Source organism: Mastigoproctus giganteus, chromosome 8 (assembly GCF_048544385.1).
Source record: "Mastigoproctus giganteus isolate SK-2022 chromosome 8, ASM4854438v1, whole genome shotgun sequence".
NCBI classification, from domain to species: Eukaryota; Metazoa; Arthropoda; class Arachnida; order Uropygi; family Thelyphonidae; genus Mastigoproctus; species Mastigoproctus giganteus.
In genome coordinates this window covers 134,897,001-134,917,635 of record NC_143582.1, presented here as the reverse complement: position 1 = coordinate 134,917,635, position 20,635 = coordinate 134,897,001, and the positions used below count along the sequence as shown (strand labels likewise).

The following is a 20,635-nucleotide window of genomic DNA, read 5'->3' as shown; positions in this document are numbered from 1 at the left end:
TCCGGACGTCTGTGACAGCCAAATCCTCTGCTTGTACCTTCACGATGGTGGGACTGTTAGTAATCCTGGGTATAACCTCCATGCACAAGTACATGGTGGGTGACCACCCAGGTGTGAACCAACATAAGCAGGGGTTGAGGTGTGGCGCCTGCACCACATGGAGGAATGCCGCCCCTCTATGTTACCAGGCAGTACTAGGTGGTAGATGACTCTCATCAACCGGTGCAATACCACCACTTTCCTTATTGGAGGCTTGAAGCGGTGGAACCCATGTTTAGTCTCTAGTACTAAGTTCCGGTCAACCCTTCCCTATCTCTTCCATCATGCAGTATGATTGATGACTTTTGAGGTTATGATGAACATCGTGGTGAGATCCAATATTCCTTACATTTCGAGGGTACAGCTCTAAAACGGTGTTCGCAGGCCGGCCGCTAGTTAGTACACCGGACCAAACCTATTGGTAACTCTCTAGGAGGCTTCCAGATCAGCTAGTGTATAATCTTGCTACCTCTACTCTTCCAGATAGTGATTGGAGGGAGTCCGAGTAGTGTGCATGCGGGGAGCATTGTCGAGGCCATGTTATGTCAAGGATCTGGGTATATTCTTACCATGTGTACGCCATATCCAAAAATTTCATTACTTCATACAGCATGTCCCACCCACTTTTTCTTACTATTGAATACACCATGAATTGTCAAATTAATAGAGCACGCTTATCTGTGAAAAGATCTAAACCTCCCAAGCACTTCCTAATTCATTTCACAAATATACGTGGTCCCAATTCTAATCTCAACGATGTCCATTTCCATTTGCAGTCTGCCGAACCCCATGTACATTTGCTGACAGAATCTCAGTTATCGGTTTATTCAACTACTGCTCATCTCAGATGCCCAAATTATTTGCTCTATGATTCCTTTCGCCTCAAAGGTGGTACTTGTGCATATGTCCGTTCTGATATTTCCTTTCAGAGACTTGGCAATTTGGAATCTCCTCTCTTTGATCTTCTCTGGCTTAAAATCTCTCTACCTCATTGTGTCAAATTCATCTGTTGTTTCTACCATTCTCCCAACTCCACTAATCACTTGGGGCTCTTTGACTTCCTCTCTTTGCAACTTGACTTTCTCCAGTCCAGCTTTCTTAATAGTGAGATAATTTTCCATGGTAATTTTAATGTTCACAACTCCAGCTGGCTTCCGTTTTCTAGTCACACTGACCCAGCTAGTCGAGATGCTGAGGCTTTTGCAATTACTAATCACCTTGCACAGATTGTTCATTTACCTACAAGAATACCGGACGATCCTAATCACACAGCCAACATGCTTGATGTTTTTCTCACAATCAACCCTTCTAAGTACAGTCAGTCCTCGTATAACATGTGTTTACATTACACGAATTCGATCATGCACGATTTATAAATAGGGGAACGATATCTTATATAACACGAACCGAATTTGCTTATGCACGATTCACCTTTGTGTTTACAAGAAATGGCAGTCAAACGCGGAATCACCCCAACTGAACGCAACACGATAGGAATGAAGAGGAGATTCTGAAAATGTATTTATGTGTTTTATATCAGTGAAGGGGAAACACATTTCACAATAATAACGTAAAATTCCAGCTATCGGTATTATCGCGAATGCAATTAGATCGAGTTTACTACCAGTTTATAACAGATTCCACTAGCAGAAACACAACTGGAAATTGTTTTTATTGTTTTATGGTAGTAACCCCCAGAAATGTGCTTTAGTAAAATGTGAGGTGTTAATAGTGTATCTTTACGGTGTATCTCTGCCTTTACGGTGTTGTTTATTCAGTTTCTACACGCGCGCAGCTTTGTTTATGTGTATCAAGCGTGCCTTCTCGTTTTGTAATTGTGCTTTATTCCCTAAAAATGAGCAAAATATTTAAAAAGTGTGAAAAGTAAGCGTCCTGGTGAAGCGTCCTCGTTTTGTAATTGTGCTTTATTCCCTAAAAATGAGTAAAATATTTAAAAGGTGTGAAAAGCAAGCGTCCTGGTGAAGACACTGCAGATTCAGACAGAAAAAAAAAAAGCAATATTGATAAACATAGGCGGACTGTGTCAAAAATTCTTACCCGGGAAAATTTGTAGTGGCCTCACACTAGCGTTTACGGCCAAAATCACACCGGCCACCGGGGTTTCCCTGGTAAGGCTTGTGGCCAGTCCGCCACTGTCGATAGTGAAAAAATATGAAACTGTGAAACGCTTTGAGCAAAATGAAAGACCATGTGATATTGCACATGCTACAGACCTAAATGAGGCAACGCCGAGAATTACAAAGAATGCAGAGAAAAAAACAACTTTCATAGCAGGAACAACTCAAAGAGTAATTAAAATCCATTAGATTAAGACACAAAGAATTGGAAGAGATGGAACGGCCATCATCTGTTTGGATAGAAAATCAAACAAAAAACAGTTTGCTTACAATAGAAGCAAAAGCATTAGCAATATTTTATTACGTAATAGTCGTAATAAAATACGTATTTTTAATTATTTATTATATTATAATAAAATATAATATAATAATAAAAAATATTATAAAAATTTATAATATTATTTTTTATTACGTATTTTAATCGTTATAAAATATGTAAGTATTTTATTACGATTATTTATTGTGTTTGGTAATGTTTTGGTTACCAATGTGTGTTCAATCTTGGGTGGTCGGCACCTAACCCTATTTTTCCCATATGGCCTGTTGTTTTTATTGCACGAGGGTTTCTAGGAACACAACTATCGTGCTATACGAGGACTGACTGTACACGGTCGAAGTGAGAGGTCACTTCAGATATTGTAAAATCTTACAAATATAATATTTTGTGGAAGAGGGAGATTTATTTAAAGTAAAACTTATAATAAAGCAATATGGGGGAGCGGAACATTACAAGTCAAGAGTATTACTAAGATCACGGCAAGGATTAAATTAGATAACGTCTATACAAGGGGAGCGGTAAGTGAAAAGCTATTAGCAAGCTAGGTACACTTCAACTCTCAGCTCACACAGGCAAACCAGAACAATAGAAACCCGTAGCAACGGCTATTAGTAAAAGGTGTCAACTCTGGTAAACAATAGCTGGACCATGTGCTGTCGGGACATTTCTTTAATCAGTTACACCTGGACAGTAAAAAACGGAACAAATGCTGGGAATTAGATGGAAGTCTGGCTCTGGCTGGCAGTGATGGCAAGTTTTTAGATCGTGGAAAATTAGTCTACTACAGTATAACTATTAGCGGCTGACTTCAAAGGTACTGACAGCCTGAGAAAGTTTACAAATTTCTTAAAATAAGAAGTTAGATCGAGCAACAAGGAATCAGCTTGAGAAAATAAAATTAGCGAATAAGAAGAGAGTGGAAGTTGATAAAATGAGTAAGATTGGTTAAACAGAAAACTAGGGCGGAATTGACATATGTAGGCGGTACAGAAAAGGAGATGAACAAAAAAAAGTGAGTGAACAGGGAGAGAAAGAGGCACAGTTTTATGTGTTGAGTTTTATGTGTGTGTTTATGGAAATGAGTTAGAAGACTCAGAGTTGAGAATTTGGGAGTGTTTTGCGAAGATGAGTTAGACACAGATCCCCAAGTTGAGTTATGTGGGTGTTTAGGAAAATGAGTTAGTGGGATTCTAAGTTGAGTTTTTGTTGGTGCTAGGGAAAATGAAATAGTCAGCGGACACAGCAGTCGAGATAAGTAAAATGAGTTAGTAACATGGACAGTTGAGGGTTCTGTTGTGGTAGGAAATATGTGTCAGTTAACAGTGGAGTGTTTGGTCGTGGTGGGAATAAGAAAAGGGTAGCGCCCTGGGAAGTTTTCTTCTTGAAAGAGTTCTTAATAGGTGGAGTGGAAAACGAGGGTAGCACCCTATGAGTTTTTCCTTGTGATGAGTTTTAATAAAGTGGAGTGGAGAAGGAGATAGGTGAGATGCCCTATGAGTTTTCCTTGTGATAGGTTTTAATACGGTGGAGAAAGAACGCCAGTCCCAGTGCAGAAAAGAGTTCCTAAAAATCATCTGTAGCTAATTCAGGTGTAGCTGATGAAAGAGATCCTCAGAAGGTACCCTGAGAGCCAGGAAAGCTTGGAACCTCCTCGGAAAGGAAAGAAAAAAGATAGAAGTAGGTGAGATATTATTAAGTACTGTAAGTTAACAACTGTGATTAATTAATGAAAAACAGAGATAGCACTAGAAGTAACTTGATAGATAAATTATCTCTTAAGTAAATTATATATATATATATATATACTAACAAAATTTAATTGATTCAAAAAAGGTTATTGTAAAATGCAAGAGAAACAAAAGATAAGTAATAGATTAAATTGTTGTTCAAATGATTATAATATGTTAGAAGGATAATAAAGTTTATAGTGAGAATCTTGGAATGTTCTAAAGATAGATAATTGAATATAGTAAATTTTATACGAGAATATTTGAATGTTCTAAGGATAGATAATTGAATATAGTGTTTGTATTGATGAAGAATTGTTGATCTAACTGAAAGACTAATAACAAATAGAGACTTTAGGAAAGTTAAGATTAGTCTTCAGTGTATTGTAACAGAATGGCGAGAACACAGATTATAATGATGAAAATAGCATATTGATTGGTAATATAAGAATAGTATATGCAAGGTATCCTTGACTTAACCTTGTATGCATATTACATGTTTTTTTTTATTCAATTGTATATTATGTTGTATATATATATATGTAAATGTAAATATATATATATATGTAAATAAACTTTTTATTAATCTGTGAGTTTGTTATTCCTGAACACTCAGCCTTTCCGAAGGGAATTATACACAATTGAGAAGTTCCCACGAATCTGGAATTCTCCTAGGAAGTAAAGTCAGATGCGTAAGTGGGGGAAATAAGAATAAAGTGGACAAACACATAAACGAAATAAAAATGCAAGAGCAATAAATAAATAAATACAAAATATATAAGTCATCTTTCTTTTCCACCCCCACAAGTCGTAATAAAATATGTATTTTTTTTATTTATTATATTATAATAAAATATAATATAATAATAAAAAATATTATAAAAAATTATAATATTATTTTTTATTACGTATTTTAATCGTTATAAAATATGTAAGTATTTTATTACGATTATTTATTGTGTTTGGTAATGTTTTGGTTACCAATGTGTGTTCAATCTTGGGTGGTCGGCACCTAACCCTATTTTTCCCATAGGGCCTGTTGTTTTTATTGCACGAGGGTTTCTAGGAACACAACTATCGTGCTATACGAGGACTGACTGTACACGGTCGAAGTGAGAGGTCCTTTAGGCACTTCAGATCACAACTTGGTGATTGTCTCTTCTCCAATGGAGCCTTTGTCTCATGCTATTCAAAACCTAGTGTTGTTTGGCATTACAAGAATGCAAAATGGGATGACCTGCGAGACGTCTTTTCTTCTTTTCCTTGGTCGGATTACTGTTTTAAAACTTCTGATGTCAACGTTTGCTCAGATCGTGTCAGTGAAATTATTCTTGCAGGAATGGAATCCTTTATCCCACACTCCACTTTAAAATCTTGTCCTTTATCTAAACCTTGGTTTTCCAATAAATGTGTTAAGGCTGTTCAAGAGAAGAATGTTGCATATCATAATTGGCTTGTTTCTAATTCTTCAGTTTCATTTTCTGCCTACACCAAAGCTCGCAACAATTGTAAAACAGTTATTAATCAGTCCAAACTAGAGTTTGAACAGGCTAAGAATAGAAAACTTGCTTCTTGCCCTAATGGTAGCCGAGCATTGTGGTCTCTTGCCAAAGCTATTGGCTGCAACTTTTGCCCATCTCTGCTCCCACCTCTGTCCAAACCAGATGGTTCAGTTGTTACTTCAGCCAAGGAGAAATCTGACCTGCTAGCATCCCATTTTTCTTCCAACTCATGTATTAATGATCTTGGTAAAACACCTCCCACCATTCCCACACACTCCATTCAATGCCTCCTGTGGTCTCCGCCAAAAGGATGTCAGAAGGATTCTGACAAATCTTGATGCTAAGAAAACTCCAGGTCCTGATGGTATTTCTCCACTTGTTCTCAAAACCTGTGCTCCTGAACTTACTCCTATTCTTTGCCACCTTTTTTCACTTTCTTATTCCAAAGGTGTTTTTCCTTCTGCTTGTAAATTTGCTCATATCCAGCCAGTTCCAAAAAAAGGGTGACAAATCCCTCCCATCCAATTATCATCCCATTGCAATTACTTCTACTCTTTCTAAAGTAATGGAGAAATCAATTAACCGCCAACTCTTAAACTACCTAGAAACCTTCTGTCCGATCAATGATCGCCAGTATGGGTTCCGTCAGTGTCAATCCATTGGTGATATTCTGGCTTATGTTACCCATTTATGGACTAATTCAATGGAAAGGTTCGGTGAAACACAAGTAGTTGCTCTTGACATCTCAAAGGCTTTCGATCTTGTTTGGCATAAAGGTCTACTAAACAAGTTCCATCTTAGCACATTTCATTCTACTTTCCATTTTGAGAAACCTTGCCCTGCTCAATCAGCTTCGACTACTCGAAAATCTGCTACCAATTCCTTAAATGCTGATCTCCAGTGGGACAAAGACAACTTAGTTGATTTCAACCCTTCTAAAACTCAGTCGTCTTATATCTCGCAAAAAGGATTCTTCTGCTCCTATGCTTATCTTTAGTGACACTCCGATTTCTAGGCAAAATGATATATCTCTTTTGGGGATTACCCTGACTTCTAATCTCTCTTGGCACAAGCACATTACAAATATTGCTTCCTCAGCATCTAGAAAAACTTGGTTTTCTCTTTCGCTCTCAGCGTTACTTTTCTTCCAAACAGCTGCTCACTCTGTATAAATCGCAAATCCGCCCTGCCATGGAATATTGTTCCTACATCTGGGGCGGTGCCCCCAAAACCTTCTGAATGGAATCTAGAAGCCCCAAGGCTTCTAGATTCCATTCAGAAGAGGGCAGTTACGTTAATTAATGACTCGTCTCTAACAGAGTCTCTCCACTCTGTTTCATAGACGTACTGTTTTTGCTGCATGCCTCTTCTACAGATACTTCCATGGGCATTGTTCTTCTGAATTGGCTTCTATAATTCATGCTCTCTCTTTCAAAACAGTCAGAACATGTGCCTCCACCAGCCAACATCCGTTTACTGCCCAACTTCAATTCACAGAACCAACTTTTCTTCTTCCTCATTTATTCATTCAACTGCCGTTTTCTGGAACAACCTTCCTTCATACGTATTTCCTGAAATTACAGTCTACAGAAGTTCAAGTCCAATGTCAACAAATATCTTCTTTCGTCTTCTCAACCTCCAATCCAAGCACGGTACTAAGTACTATAGGTTCTGATACCTCTCGTGTTTGGGGTTTACATAAAAAAAAAAAAAAAATTAATTTCTTTAATTTAATTACATACACTGCTACCTTACTTATGTTTTTGGAGGTTCTATCTTTTTCTCCCTCTTTTTTTTTTCTCTATTATTTTTATAAACATAAAATTAACATTAACATAAATTTGCATAGAAACGCAGCGGTTTGGTACATGATGAGGTGTAGTCCCCTGATGAAATGCCTGATCTATGTACCAACTTTGTTTAGTTTGCATCAAACGTTTTCCCGCCTTATTTACCATCCTCCTATTCTCAGTTTGATGCTCACTATTTTTCATATTAATTAATCATATATTTCTCTTTCCCTTTCAGCTTATCTACATTTGATTGGCTTGTTGATTCAGCCTTTAATTTTAAATAATTTTTTATATATATATATATTTTTTTTTTTTTTTTTTTTTGTAGGCTCTTAATATTCTTTTCTTTATATTTCTCATTCTTTTCTTTTTCTTACTTTTCTTCTATTATGCCCGGCACCTTGTGTTAAATACTTCTCCATCTTTTTGTATTTTCTATTAATTCTTTCTAATTTCATCTGTATGAGTGTAATTTTATGTTACAATAAAAAGAAATGAAAGTATGCCAATAGCATGGCAAACCAGTAGAACGAAGAAGAATTTAACATCTAAAATTATGAATAGAGAACTGTTGGAGAAACATTATTAGATGAGTTAGAAAAAAGTGTCCAAATTAAAGGAAAATTTAGTAGTGTCCCCTGTTGCTAAGCCCCAGTTTCTGAAATGCGTGAAATATCACTATGTGTAAATGTAACCGGCAAACAATACAGAAATAAGTAAAAATAGAGAATAAAGTAAAAATAAAAATAAAATAAAAAGTAGAACATACCATAATATCGAATTGAATAGAAAAGGCTGACCATTATGCCCCATCTTGTCAATGGACCACGAGGCCATAATCCACAGGGGCTGACATCTGGCGAGTATGGGCTTGGCACACCCAGGGTCCTGAGCTGTATATCATCATTCTTCTTTTTCTTGGTGATTCCCTTCTATTTCTCTCTCTCTCTGTCTCTCTCTCTCTCTCTCTCTCTCTCTCTCTCTCTCTCTCTCTCTCTCTCTCGGTAATTCAGAAAATTTTTTTTTTTGGCTGGTGAAGCATAAGCCTCAGGCTTCCTTGCACTATATGGCTAATAATAATAATGGTCATGGAACCACTACATTTTGAACGCTACACAAATCCATGCCCCGAAAGAATGATACAAGGATTACACAGCCAGTGCAGTAGATTTGCATACCACTGGTCCATATGTAGTGTAAAATAATAGGACAGAGAAGCAATACTCACATGGAAACCAAACTACTGAACAGACAAAGCAACTGCAAAATATATATATCTGGAAATAAATTACGCTACATATATATATAATCTCACCTTGCTATTAGAGCAAATTGAGCCCTACTATTTAATGGCATAGGTAGTGAAAAGCTTCCAATTTTACATTCACACTGAATCAACTGAATTAAGTTTAACCAATATTAACAAACAAAATTTGTAACATTTTCTCACCTAGTATCATAAATCCATATCCGATTCTGGTCATCTTTCAAAAGATAACAGTGGTGACTAGATATCATTTTTATACCCATATGAAGATCACAGTCTATAAAAGAAATAATACTGGTGAAAATATAATAACTGTTATATTAAAATTAGCTACACATTAGTACAAAAAATGTTTGCTGAATATAGGGTGCCTATAATTAAAGTTAATCTGTTCAAACAAACTGACAGGAAGCGTTCATGTTTCATAATTACACTATTGAGAAAACACCAGTGAGAAGTGTGGGATTCCTTTACAAATGCATCTATCTCCAGAATTATCAAAATTAGTTTCTCATGGAAACCAAAAGAACAGGTTAACACTATTGCTCAGAAAATTGAATACCATTTTATGATTTCTTTGTGGCTGATTTTTTCTCCACTAAATCCATTTCAATTTATGGGGTCTATTTCTAATGAGCAATAATGCAAGAGACTGAGGTTTTATTACAAAATATGCAAATTTTACATGAAGTATAGAGCCCTTTTCTAACATTAAAGTCAGTCACTATAATAATGCTTTTCAGAGACTGCTTTTGTTTGTTTATAAATGAACTATTATTGCCACAAATAACGACATCTTGAAGCCTTTCACAGTAAGTTTACTGAATGTGTGGGTTTTGGATAGTGATATACTCCATGGATGAGTTTGTACATTGAATACTGAAGTTTCACAAAAATAAAAATTTGTAAAAATTCTCTGAAATATGAATATGTTCTCGTTCTGAATTAGACTGCCGAACATCAGGGTGAAATTATCAAAAATCAAATCAAATCAAATCTGAATTTTGAAAAGTTACTTTTTTTGATGCAACATCCTCTATATCTATTTATGTATCGTTTCATTGATCGTGAACTTCTGGATCAATTCCAGAGAATACCTTCAATTTCAACTTCTGTAAGCCCAAATCAGCAAACTGAGGTTGACGGATATATTCTTTGAAAATCAAAAAAGGTGCAATCTCCTCTGATTTTCAAAGCTGTTTTTGTGCTGCCATCTATTAAAACTATTGAATATTATTTGAAAACAGTGATAACAGAAAGCATGATGAAAGCATGAAACACTGATAACAGAAAGCAAAAGGAAAATTTTAAAAATATTAATACATTAACATTGTTCAAAACAATCTTAAAAATGTAGATCTATTGCCACAGAGCCAAAACACAAAAGCCATTTATCTATATACATACTTGGCAGTGCCGGATTAGAGCTTGCCCGGAGCACCAAAATTTACAAATCATGAAAAAAAATATATATATCTCCTTAGTAAAGGGGCACAGTAAAATCTTTCTGCCAGGGGTGTGGAAATACCATGGTCCGGGCCAGTAGCGTAGCTATTCTTCTTCGGGCCAGGAGGCAAAGAACGTGTTCAGGGCCCCCTACTTAATTAATGAAAATTGCAAAAACAGGAGACAGCCAAAGATGCGGAGCCCCTAAAAAGCCCGAGCATGGAGACAATTGCCTTGCCTGCCTACATGGTAGTTACGCCACTGATCAGGGCCTAATACTTGGGGAGTTTCGTACACTCAGCAGTTTCTTAAATTTTATCATCAAAAATGCATCATTTGCTAGCTGTAACTTTCAGAGGCACTTTAAAAGGCAGTTAGACAGCAGTTAAATAATTTCAAGAACAGCAGCCTTCAAATGAACAATGGTCAAATTACACATGGGGTATTTGAAACATCCAGAGCAACAACCACTTCAGGAAGTTCAGGCCCCCAAATGACTTAGTGGCTGCAGAAACTGTTGCCCAAAATATGAATGGTTTTCATTAATTTTGCATTGTTTTTTCCCATAGTCAATTTTTTTTATATAAAAAATGGTATTATAGCGGCAGGAAGAGGAAGAAGTTCAAGGCCTTATACACCTCAATCAGATCACTGCGCAAGTGCCTAGTCTCCAGCCACTGCAATTTGCAGAACTTAAGCTTCTCTTGGTAAGAGGATCCCTTCATTCCCCTCACCAATCCTGTTGCCCTTCTCTGTACACGCTCAAGCAAATCTACATCCTTCCTAAAATGAGGAAGGATGTAGATAGATGCCTACAGCAGATATAAACTAGTCTGCAATCAAGTCATAAAAGAAGTTAAACATGCTAAGGCAGATAAAACAGTAGCATCTATCTCCAAAAGAATAATGGAGGTTCATGTGCATCAATATGTGGACTGGTGATGTTTGGAAAGTACCTAGGGCTATTCTAAGGGTATTGTGTTGAATGGTATTGAGACATTGTAATGTTCGTTTTCTAGCTGAGTCATATACAGGTGCACCATCATCTAGTTGGGACGATGGTTTTTATATACCGTATTTCCCCATATATAAGACGCACCCTTTTTCGAAAAATTTGGGGTCTAAAAACTGGGTGCGTCTTATACAGTGGTTGTAGATTTTTTTACTTGCATTTCCCGCTTTTTCGCGCTTGTTGTCTTTGCGCTCATTGTTTTGCACTTCTTACCAGTATATTAGGTTACGTTTTGCCACATTCTGCCCAGAAATGGCTCAGAAAAGATTTTCATACAGTGCTGAATTCAAGTTAAAAGTGATCCAGTTTGCAAAAGTGAATGGAAATCGTGCTGCTGAATGTAAGTTTGGTCCTCCTCCAACTGAGAAAACAATCCGAGACTGGCTACAGGAAGAAGAAATCCTACTGAAAACGCCACGGCAGAAGGCCATGAGAGGCAAGTCAGCAAAATGGCCTGATTTAGAGAGGAAATTGAAGATATGGATTGAAGAGCAAAGGACAATTGGAATTCCTGTGTCCACAAAGATGGTTCAGCATGAGGCAAGAAGAAATGCTGATGAAAAAGAAGTTACTGATTTCAAAGGAGGACACAATTGGTGCTTCAGGTTCATGAAACGGAATGGACTAAGCATGCGTACACGCACCAGACTTGCCCAAAAGATGCCTGAAAGCTATGAGCAGAAGGTCCTTGAATTTCATCATTTTGTCATTCAATGTCAGAAGACACATCAGTTTGAGTTGGGACAGATTGCAAATATGGACAAAGTCCCCCCTTCAATTTGATGTCCCAAGTAACAGAACTGTTGATAAGAAGTGGGTGAAAACTGTAACTGTGAAGACAAGTGGACATGAAAAGAGCCATTACAGTTGTTCTAGCTTGTTGTGCTGAGGGAACCAAGTGCCTCCTATGCTGATTTTCAAATGCAAAACAATGCCAAAAGAAGACATTCCTCAAAGAGTGATTGTCCACATTCATGACAAGGGTTGGATGGATCAGGATGGGATGAAGATCTGGTTTGAGAAAGTTTGGAGCAGGAGACCAGGTGGGCTCTTATGCAAAAATGCCTTATTGGTGCTTGATCAGTTCAGGGCACACATAACAAAAAACACAAAGAAGATTGCAGCAGAGCAAAAAACAAAACTTGCTGTTGTACCTGGAGGCTTGACATCCCAGCTCCAATCACTTGATGTCAGCATTAACAAACCCTTCAAAGCTGCCATGAGAGACGAATGGAACCAATGGATGAAGTCTTCTGAGGACAATTTGACACCAGCAGGAAGAGTGAAGAAACCAAATATAGGAGAAGTTTGTACCTGGGTGAAAAGATCCTGGGATAATATCATGATTGAGATCGTTGTCAAGTCATTTAAGAAGTGTGGCATTTCAAATGCCATAGATGGAACTGAGGACGAGGCAATATATGAAGACAGTGATTCGTCATCAGACACAGATGAGGACAAGCTAATGGATGGGAGTTTTGCCAGTGATGAGGAGTTGTATGAATTTTATGATGAATAAAACTTCAGTTCAATAACTTTATGTAATACATTTTTTTTAAATTTCGGGCCCCAAAATTAAGGTACGTCTTATACGTGGGGAAATATGGTAGTTATGGTTTTTATATAGCCTTCTGGATTAACTCAAGGCTTGAGGGAATCTGCAAGGCTCTATGAAGGGAAATTTTTATCAGCATGGCATGCACTTGAAGGTAGAAGGAATCTTTTTTGTAGGGTCAGTATTCATTTGAACAAAGGTGGTGCAGGGATTTTTGCCAGTATCACTGAGGATACCTTAAGGGTTCAGGAAACTGCTAGTTGGTCAAATGATATGGGTCGAAGTAATGTTTGCACTTATCTCAAGTATTCTTGTTTGTTGCCGCAACAGTTGATGCTGGCAGGGTGTTCTGAGGGTAGCAACATTTTGAATGAGTGGGAAGATAATGCTAGGGAAATATGCCTAAATAACTTCAAAGGGTGTGTCAGAGTCATAAGCTATAGAAGAATACTTAGTCTTTACTATGTCTACAGTAATTTCAGAATGTTGTCAATAAAATGGCTGAATTCAAACTCCTAGTTAATGCAGAAAAATTAAATATAACAGATTATCTTATTCATGCTTAGAATTTTAACAGTTACTCACTAGATGGCAGTAAAATTAACCCCAGGGGCTCACATCCGGTAAGTAGGGGCTTAGCACACATGGGGTCCTGAACTGGATATCATCATATTTCTCTCTCTCTCTCACCCACAGGGAGACTCAAAAATTTTTTTTTTGGTTGGTGCAGCATAAGTCTCAGGCTTTCTTGCACCATATGGCTAATAATAATAACTGTTGAAAGTCATAATACCAAAAATCATAATAATGCTGAATGGGTGAAAACACCAAGATATTCTAAATACCAACACCAGCATGCTAACTATGAAAACACTGACACTTGACTGAAGTGCTGAAAGTATCAATATTCCAATTGATCAAAATGCTGATTGGTCAGAATGCTACAGGAACTGCCTATCAATTGGTCAATGATGATCTTTTAGTTCGTCTCAAATTATGGATAAATCCACTGGTGTGTTATCCTATGGTGCAGGTGATGTTATTCCACCACAACTCTAGCTGGGGGGCTCAAAAGGAAAGGAAACTTTACATAAAGTCACAAGCATGTAATGAATATGCTGGATAAATCATTTGCAGAAGTCCAGAGGACACCCCCCCCCACATTTTCTGCAGAAATGCACACTGTAGCTGACATTCGTGAAGATGGATGTATAACCAAAACTAATTGATTCCACTAAAACTAGTTAGAAAATAATCTGTTTATTATTAGCCATATGGTGCAAGGAAGCTTGAGGCTTATGCTGCACCAGCCAAAAAAAAATTTGATTTACCCTGTGACCCAGAGAGAGAGAGAGAGAGAGAGAGAGAGAGAGAGAGAGAGAGAGAGAGAGAGAGAGAGAGAGAGTAGAAGAAAATCACCAAGAAAAAGAAGAATGATGATATCCAGCTCAGGACCCTGAATGTGCCAAGTCCATACTCACCAGATGTGAGCCCCTGGGTTTAGATCTCCATATAATAAAAATAATCATCAGTTAGTAATACCTATACACTTCTGTCATGAAAATGTGGATGTATTACCTCATGAAACTCACCGAAAACTTCACATTAGAAAATTTATTTAAATTATTAACAAATAACCATTCTGGTTAGTACCGGATACTACTAACCTATTATGAATAATCAATATTTTAATCCTGCCTGCATTTTGAACTGATGACATTTCAAGGTGCTGGTGTTTGTACTGGTAGCATTTTAATTTTCAGTATTATTATTGGTAATATGAACTAAACTCAGTTGAGATATTCTCTGTGATAAAACTTTGAAAATGCACTTGACAGTCAAGTCTAGATAACAGGACTCTTGTTAGAAACAAAACTTTAACTCAGCATTTCTAAAGAGAGTAAAGTCTGTAATAGCACCTTTCCTTAAGCAATCATCAGTTGGTTGTGTCCAAAAGACAAAATGCAAAATACTGCATATGGGTAACAGCAACCCCAGAGTAACGTATGGTGCAGTACTACACTCAGATGTAATTGGGCAGTCAGATATGAAGTTTTCTGAGCAGCCAGACAGGCTGCTCATGGGGATCTTGTCAATGATATACAGGAATTTTGCTAGTAGGGAGAAGGTGATTATTCCTTTGTATAAGGCAATGGTCAGGCCATGCCTTGGGTACTCAATTTAGGAAGGATATAGAGTTGCTAGAACAAGTACAGAGAAAGGCAAGATTGGTGAGGGGAATGAAGGGGTGCTCTTATAAAAAAAGGCTTAAATTCTGCAAATTGCAGTGTCTGAAGACTAGGCACACCAGTCATACCTGAGAGTTGATCTGATTGAGGTGTATAAGGCCTTGAATGGGTTGAGCAGGCTCAATGCTGATGGGACTTTTCATGAGACAGTTGTAGAATTGATGTTCAGAAATTTGCCTTTAGCCAGCAGGTGGTTGATTGCTGGAACAAACTTCCATCTGCTGTTGTGGAAGTTGATAGCTTAAATAAATTCAAGGAAGGACTGGACAAACTTTTAGAGCGAATGGTTGTGCGAGATGGAATTTTTTTTTGGTACTATTCCAGTATGTCTGCTGCAAGTGCATACCGCACTTGCAGAAAGCATACTGGAATAATACCACAGCATACTACAGTGTACGTTTTAAAGATATTGGCATCAGACATACTGTCTGATGCCAATATCTTTAAAACCAAAAATGTTACCAAGAATGGCATTCTTGGTAACATTAAAAGTGAACATTACAAAGAATTAGTTCACAAATTGATTGAAAATTATGGAAAAATGGATTGTAGAATGTCAATCGAGCTCTATTACTTGCACACTACAGGAAAAAAGAATGATCTGCAAATTGAGCTGCAGCCTTACACACAGAACACAGTACATAAGCTCTTGATTCCATGAAACAAAGTCATACTTCTTCCACTCCATATCAAGCTAGGACTGGTTAAAACACTGGATCAAAAAGGTGACATCTTCATACAGAAGTTAAATGTCCATAATATGTTGGCTTCACAAGACAAAGTGACTGATGCTTAGCAAAATGACTGGCAGTCTTACTGCTTTATAGCAAATGGCATTCTTGGTAATATTAAAAGTGAACATTACAAAGAATTAGTTCACAATTTGATTGAAAATTATGGAAAAATGGGACAAAGAATGTCAATCAAGCTCTATTACTTGCATACTCGTCTGGATTTTTTCAGACCAAATGTAGGAGATTTAGTGAAGAGCTTGGCAAAAGATTCTACCAAGATATACAGTGCAGAAGAGGTACAAGGGAAAGTGCAATGAAACTAAGATGGGCAAACTTTTTCATGTTCCTGATTCAGGATATCCACATCAACCAGAAAAGCAGGCATTTAAAATGTACATTTTTGGAGAATTTTTTTTTTTTTTTGATTAACCCAAGAAGGGATTCTATTTTTCAATCTGTGATTTTTTTAGTGTGTTGTTTACTTGTAGCAAAGATCAATACTCTACTCTGAATAGACATCAGACAGTTAATAAATCAGGTATAGAATAAATAATAAATCTGGTATAGAATTATTGAAAATTTACATTTCTTTCGTTTCATCAAACCCTTAATGCTGTGGAAAAAAAACCCAGGGTCATATTCAGAATTAGCATACCCAAATTCAAAAAGAAACACCAATAAATACAGATAAACAGAATCTTCATGAAAATTTGTTATTGGTAACGTATCATCCTATAGCACAGCGTTTCCCAAACTGGGATCCGCAGACCCCTGGGGGTCTGTAGACCAGTTTCAGGAGGTCCATGAAACAGTGTCAACCACATATATATATATATACACACATAAAACATATGGTCAACCACATATATATATATATATATATATATACATAAAACATATGCATATCTTATATATAGGGGTCCACAAACCTTTTTTTGATTTTTGAAAGGGTCCATAGATCTCAGTAGTTGGGGAACCACTGCTATAGCACACAGATGCATTTATCTGCACCTGATCTGGAGTCCAAGAAGAAAGAGAGGTACCAAAGCTCAAGTATGCGATTAAATGCTACCGATCATATTTATACGCAGATAACAACATACAGTGAAATAGAAAAATGAGATTTCTTCAAGACGATCTGAGTAAAATACAGGGTGTAAATTAGGTGTGAAAATTAGTTACACAGAAACAAAATTTTTGAGAGTTGGGAGAGACAAAGAAAATTTAGAGTGTAAGACTACACAACTAAAAATTGGAATGAGTTAGTAATTTTGTATTATTTGAGAATAGTCTTCAGTGGAGATGGATGATTATATGAGGAAAGAAAAAATCTAATACGTAACGCAGGAAATGTAGCAAGCCAGTTAAATTCATTTGGAGTAAAATAAATTTGCTGAAATAACAAAATTATGTATCCATGAGAATTTTTAAGCATCTATCATACAATTATTAAACCTATACAGCTTGGTAAGAAATAAAATAATATATAACAAAAAATTGAGAATTTCAAAAATGACAGCATCATAAAAATATATCATATCAATAGATGGAAGTAATAAGTTCATATTACAAACAAGGAAACCAGAAAAAAATTATGGCATTTATTCTATTGCATAGCATCAAGGAAAACAGTGTGCGAAAGGCTGATAATTCATAACTGATATGTACTGTTATAGTGACATGTACATAGGAGTGTGCCACAATTGGTTATAGGTTTATGAAAAAAATTTTGTTGCATGCTTGTACACCACTAACCTAAGTTTCATTTATTTAACCACTAGGTAAAAAAATTTGGCATAGTGTACACCACATGCCAAGAAAATCTTGCATGCTGCCTTACGTAAGCATGTCATAGGTTCGGCAGCACCAAAAACAGATTTGTAAAATAATCTGTTACACCTTAAAATCCAACATAAAATCAAATATCTGCCTAAAATCTGTAATATGGCCTGTTCCACATAACAAAAACCTGCTGGTACCAGATCCCCTCAAAATCATGGGATAAAGGAAGCAGTGATGAATATGGCAAAGGTGCTTATGTTGCAGACTTTGCTGAACCATACACTTCAACAGATTTGGACTACCAAACAGAAAATTATAATGCACCTCACTTAATTAGGCAAGAAGAGATGAATGACTTAGTTCATGAATTAAATATATCTGAAGAGCAAACAAAACTTGATTCGGGTTACAACAGTGGAAGTTACTTGAAGCAGGAACTAAAAATTATAGTATACAAATAAATAGAATGAATCAGAGCTGTACGGAAGTGTTCTACGTAATATATTGAGGTAAACTCCTCTTATTATTTTACTAGTATACAAATAAATAAATAATCAAAAGTTTAACAAAATGTTTTTAAAATATTTTGTTATGGAAGGTAGTATGTTTCTCCAAAGATAGTCGTATGAACAAACCAGGCATTGAAGATAATCCTAATAAATCAATAGCACATATTTATTAATGCCTCAAAATTAGGTTTAAAAGCAGTTTTATTGCACAACGGAAATGCACTCTCAGCAGTTTATTTACGTCATGCTGTTGGCTCGAATGAAACATGAAAAATGAGCAATAAAGTACCATGGGTTTGCTGGTTGTCTTAAGATCACCACAGACGTGGTGATCTTAAGACAACTGGATTACTCACTGGCCTATGAGTAGGTTTCACAAAATACTGTTGTTTTTTATGTTTGTGGGACTGTCATGGAACATATGGAACAAACTTGCATCTGTCGTTGTGGAAGTTGATAGGTTGAATAAATTTAAGGAGGAACTGGACAGGCATTTGGAGGCAATGGTGTGATTTTTTTTTTTGGCTGATGCTGCATAAGCTCATACACTTGCTTTCTTACATCACATGCCACTACTACTACATTGTGCAGCAGCAGAAAAGGAAGAATTTTTCCCTGGAAGAAGTGATATAAAATGAGGCACCAGATAAAAGGACTGGTTATGTTGTTGTTGTTAGGAGCATTAGCAACTAACATATTGCTCCGGGTATATGCGGTGGTCATTCCCTGACCTTTCCGCAACCTCCGTATTTGGTGGTGACGGGCTCAAACCCCGGTCTAATCAAGAAGCGTGTACTACGCACTGCTGCTCTGGATTCTACTACTTAAGTAAGTGTTTCCCAATTTAATAGACACAAAACTGAAAGAAGGAATTTTCATTGGGCCTCAAATAAAGAAACTTCTCAAAGATGATGTATTTGAAACAAAGCTATATGGTACCGAACGAGCAGCTTACAATTGCTTTGTTGTGGGAAAGAAGTTATGTTTAGGAAAGAAGATAATTATGAACCTCTGTTGTCAACTGTACTGTAATGTTATAAACATGGGCTACTGAATATTTTTGAAAATTCATTTTCTGCATTCCCACCTCAGTTTTTTCCCTCAAATTTGGGAGAAGTGACAAGCAATGGGAACACTCACAGGGACATACCTATGATAGAAAAGTGGTACCAAGATCAGGGACACTGCCATGATGGGAGATTACTGCGGGTTTCTAAGAGGGAAAGAAAAATATACTATATTATTATTATTAGCTATATGGTGCAAAGAAGCCTGAGGCTTATGCTGCACTAGCCAAAAAAAAAAAAAAAAATTCCCAAGTTACCCTGAGAGAGAGAGAGAGAGAAAGAAAGTAAAAGGGGAATCACCAAGAAAGAGAAGAATGATGATATCCAGCTCAGGATCCTGGGTGTGCCAAGCCCATACTCACCAGATGTGAGCCCCTATAATATGACTTTCTTATATTTCTGGATTCTAAAATATTGATTTTTTTTTTTTTTTTTTTTTTAAATGTGATAGTTTAAAGAATTCCAGATTGTAAAATGCCTTATTTTAAAGTTTACCGCATTGACTGCTTTAGCAAGTTTACAAGTTTTTTCTCTCATTTCTGCGCCAGCACAGATATGGGACTACAGTGGCGGACAAAAAAACTGCACACTTGAATTTTGAAAATATGTGTATAAATATGTATATGTGTACCCCATATATACTCTTCAACCCACAATGCGGCTCAAAACACATGTATATGTGTTTTGAGCTGCATTGTGGGTTGCAAAAATGTTCGAAATGTATTTGTGAAATGGGCTATATATATCTGTTCTACTACTGCGGCCCTTGGGTGCTTATTAGGCTCGAAGCAGCGTGCCCAATGAATAATTCGGCAGTGACATTTATGCCTGAGACCAGAAGATACCGAACTGAAATCCCTGCAGCAAAAGCGCCTCTAGCAGAATTTATGCCTTAGATGTGCATGTACTTATATCAAAAAAATCGCCTATTCTCTTCTAAACCTATGTATTTTTTCCTTACCATTAGCTCTTCCTATCACGAATTTTCTTCCTTTGAGACTTACACAATTCGGCAAGTTCTTTTCGGTCCTTCCCTCGCATATAAGTTCACCCCATATATACTCTTCAGCCATTTATCTTTAATCAGCTTGTACTATGACAACTGTGAAATCTTTTACATTATTCTTAATATTAGTAACTCAAATACATTAGCACGTAAAATCATGTCAGGCTTTACAAAATGGCTCATATTGCAAAACACGGGGCTACGCAAAATTTTTCGATAAAGCAATTCATTAATTTGTTCGGTTTGAATCTTATTTTCAAGTGGCGTCACCTAAACCCATGACTCAATAAGATATGAAAACACGTGCTACTATTCTTCCTGCGAAGCAAACATTACAGGCATTACGATCAAATTTATGCAACAGAATTACTGCAAGTAACCTACAGTGGCGGACAAAAAAACTGCACACTTGAATTTTGAAAATACATGTACTGTATATGTGTTTTGAGCTGCATTGTGGGTTTCAAAAACGTTCGAAATGTACTTGTCAAATGGACTATATATATCTGTGAATGAAATCCAATAAAAACGA

At 36.7% G+C, this 20,635-nt stretch overlaps 1 protein-coding gene across 5 annotated transcripts in view; it reads right to left on the bottom strand.

The window, feature by feature from the left end:
* LOC150081835 (E3 ubiquitin-protein ligase CHFR-like) overlaps positions 1-20,413 on the bottom strand; it is a 352,893-nt gene extending 332,480 nt beyond the window's left edge. For 3 of the 5 annotated variants that reach the window (XM_090378932.1, XM_090378934.1, XM_090378933.1), the window contains exons 1-2: positions 20,059-20,411; positions 8,927-9,020 (exon numbers count right to left, since the gene is read on the bottom strand). In XM_090378932.1, coding sequence (XP_090235058.1) covers positions 8,927-9,020; positions 20,059-20,170 — 206 coding nt within the window. In that variant the 5' untranslated portion in view covers positions 20,171-20,411. Of the gene's footprint in view, positions 1-8,926; positions 9,021-20,058 lie in introns of all 5 variants that reach the window. The other 2 variants (XM_090378929.1, XM_090378930.1) reach the window with 1 other exon arrangement.
* Between the last annotated feature and the right edge of the window lie 222 nt (positions 20,414-20,635).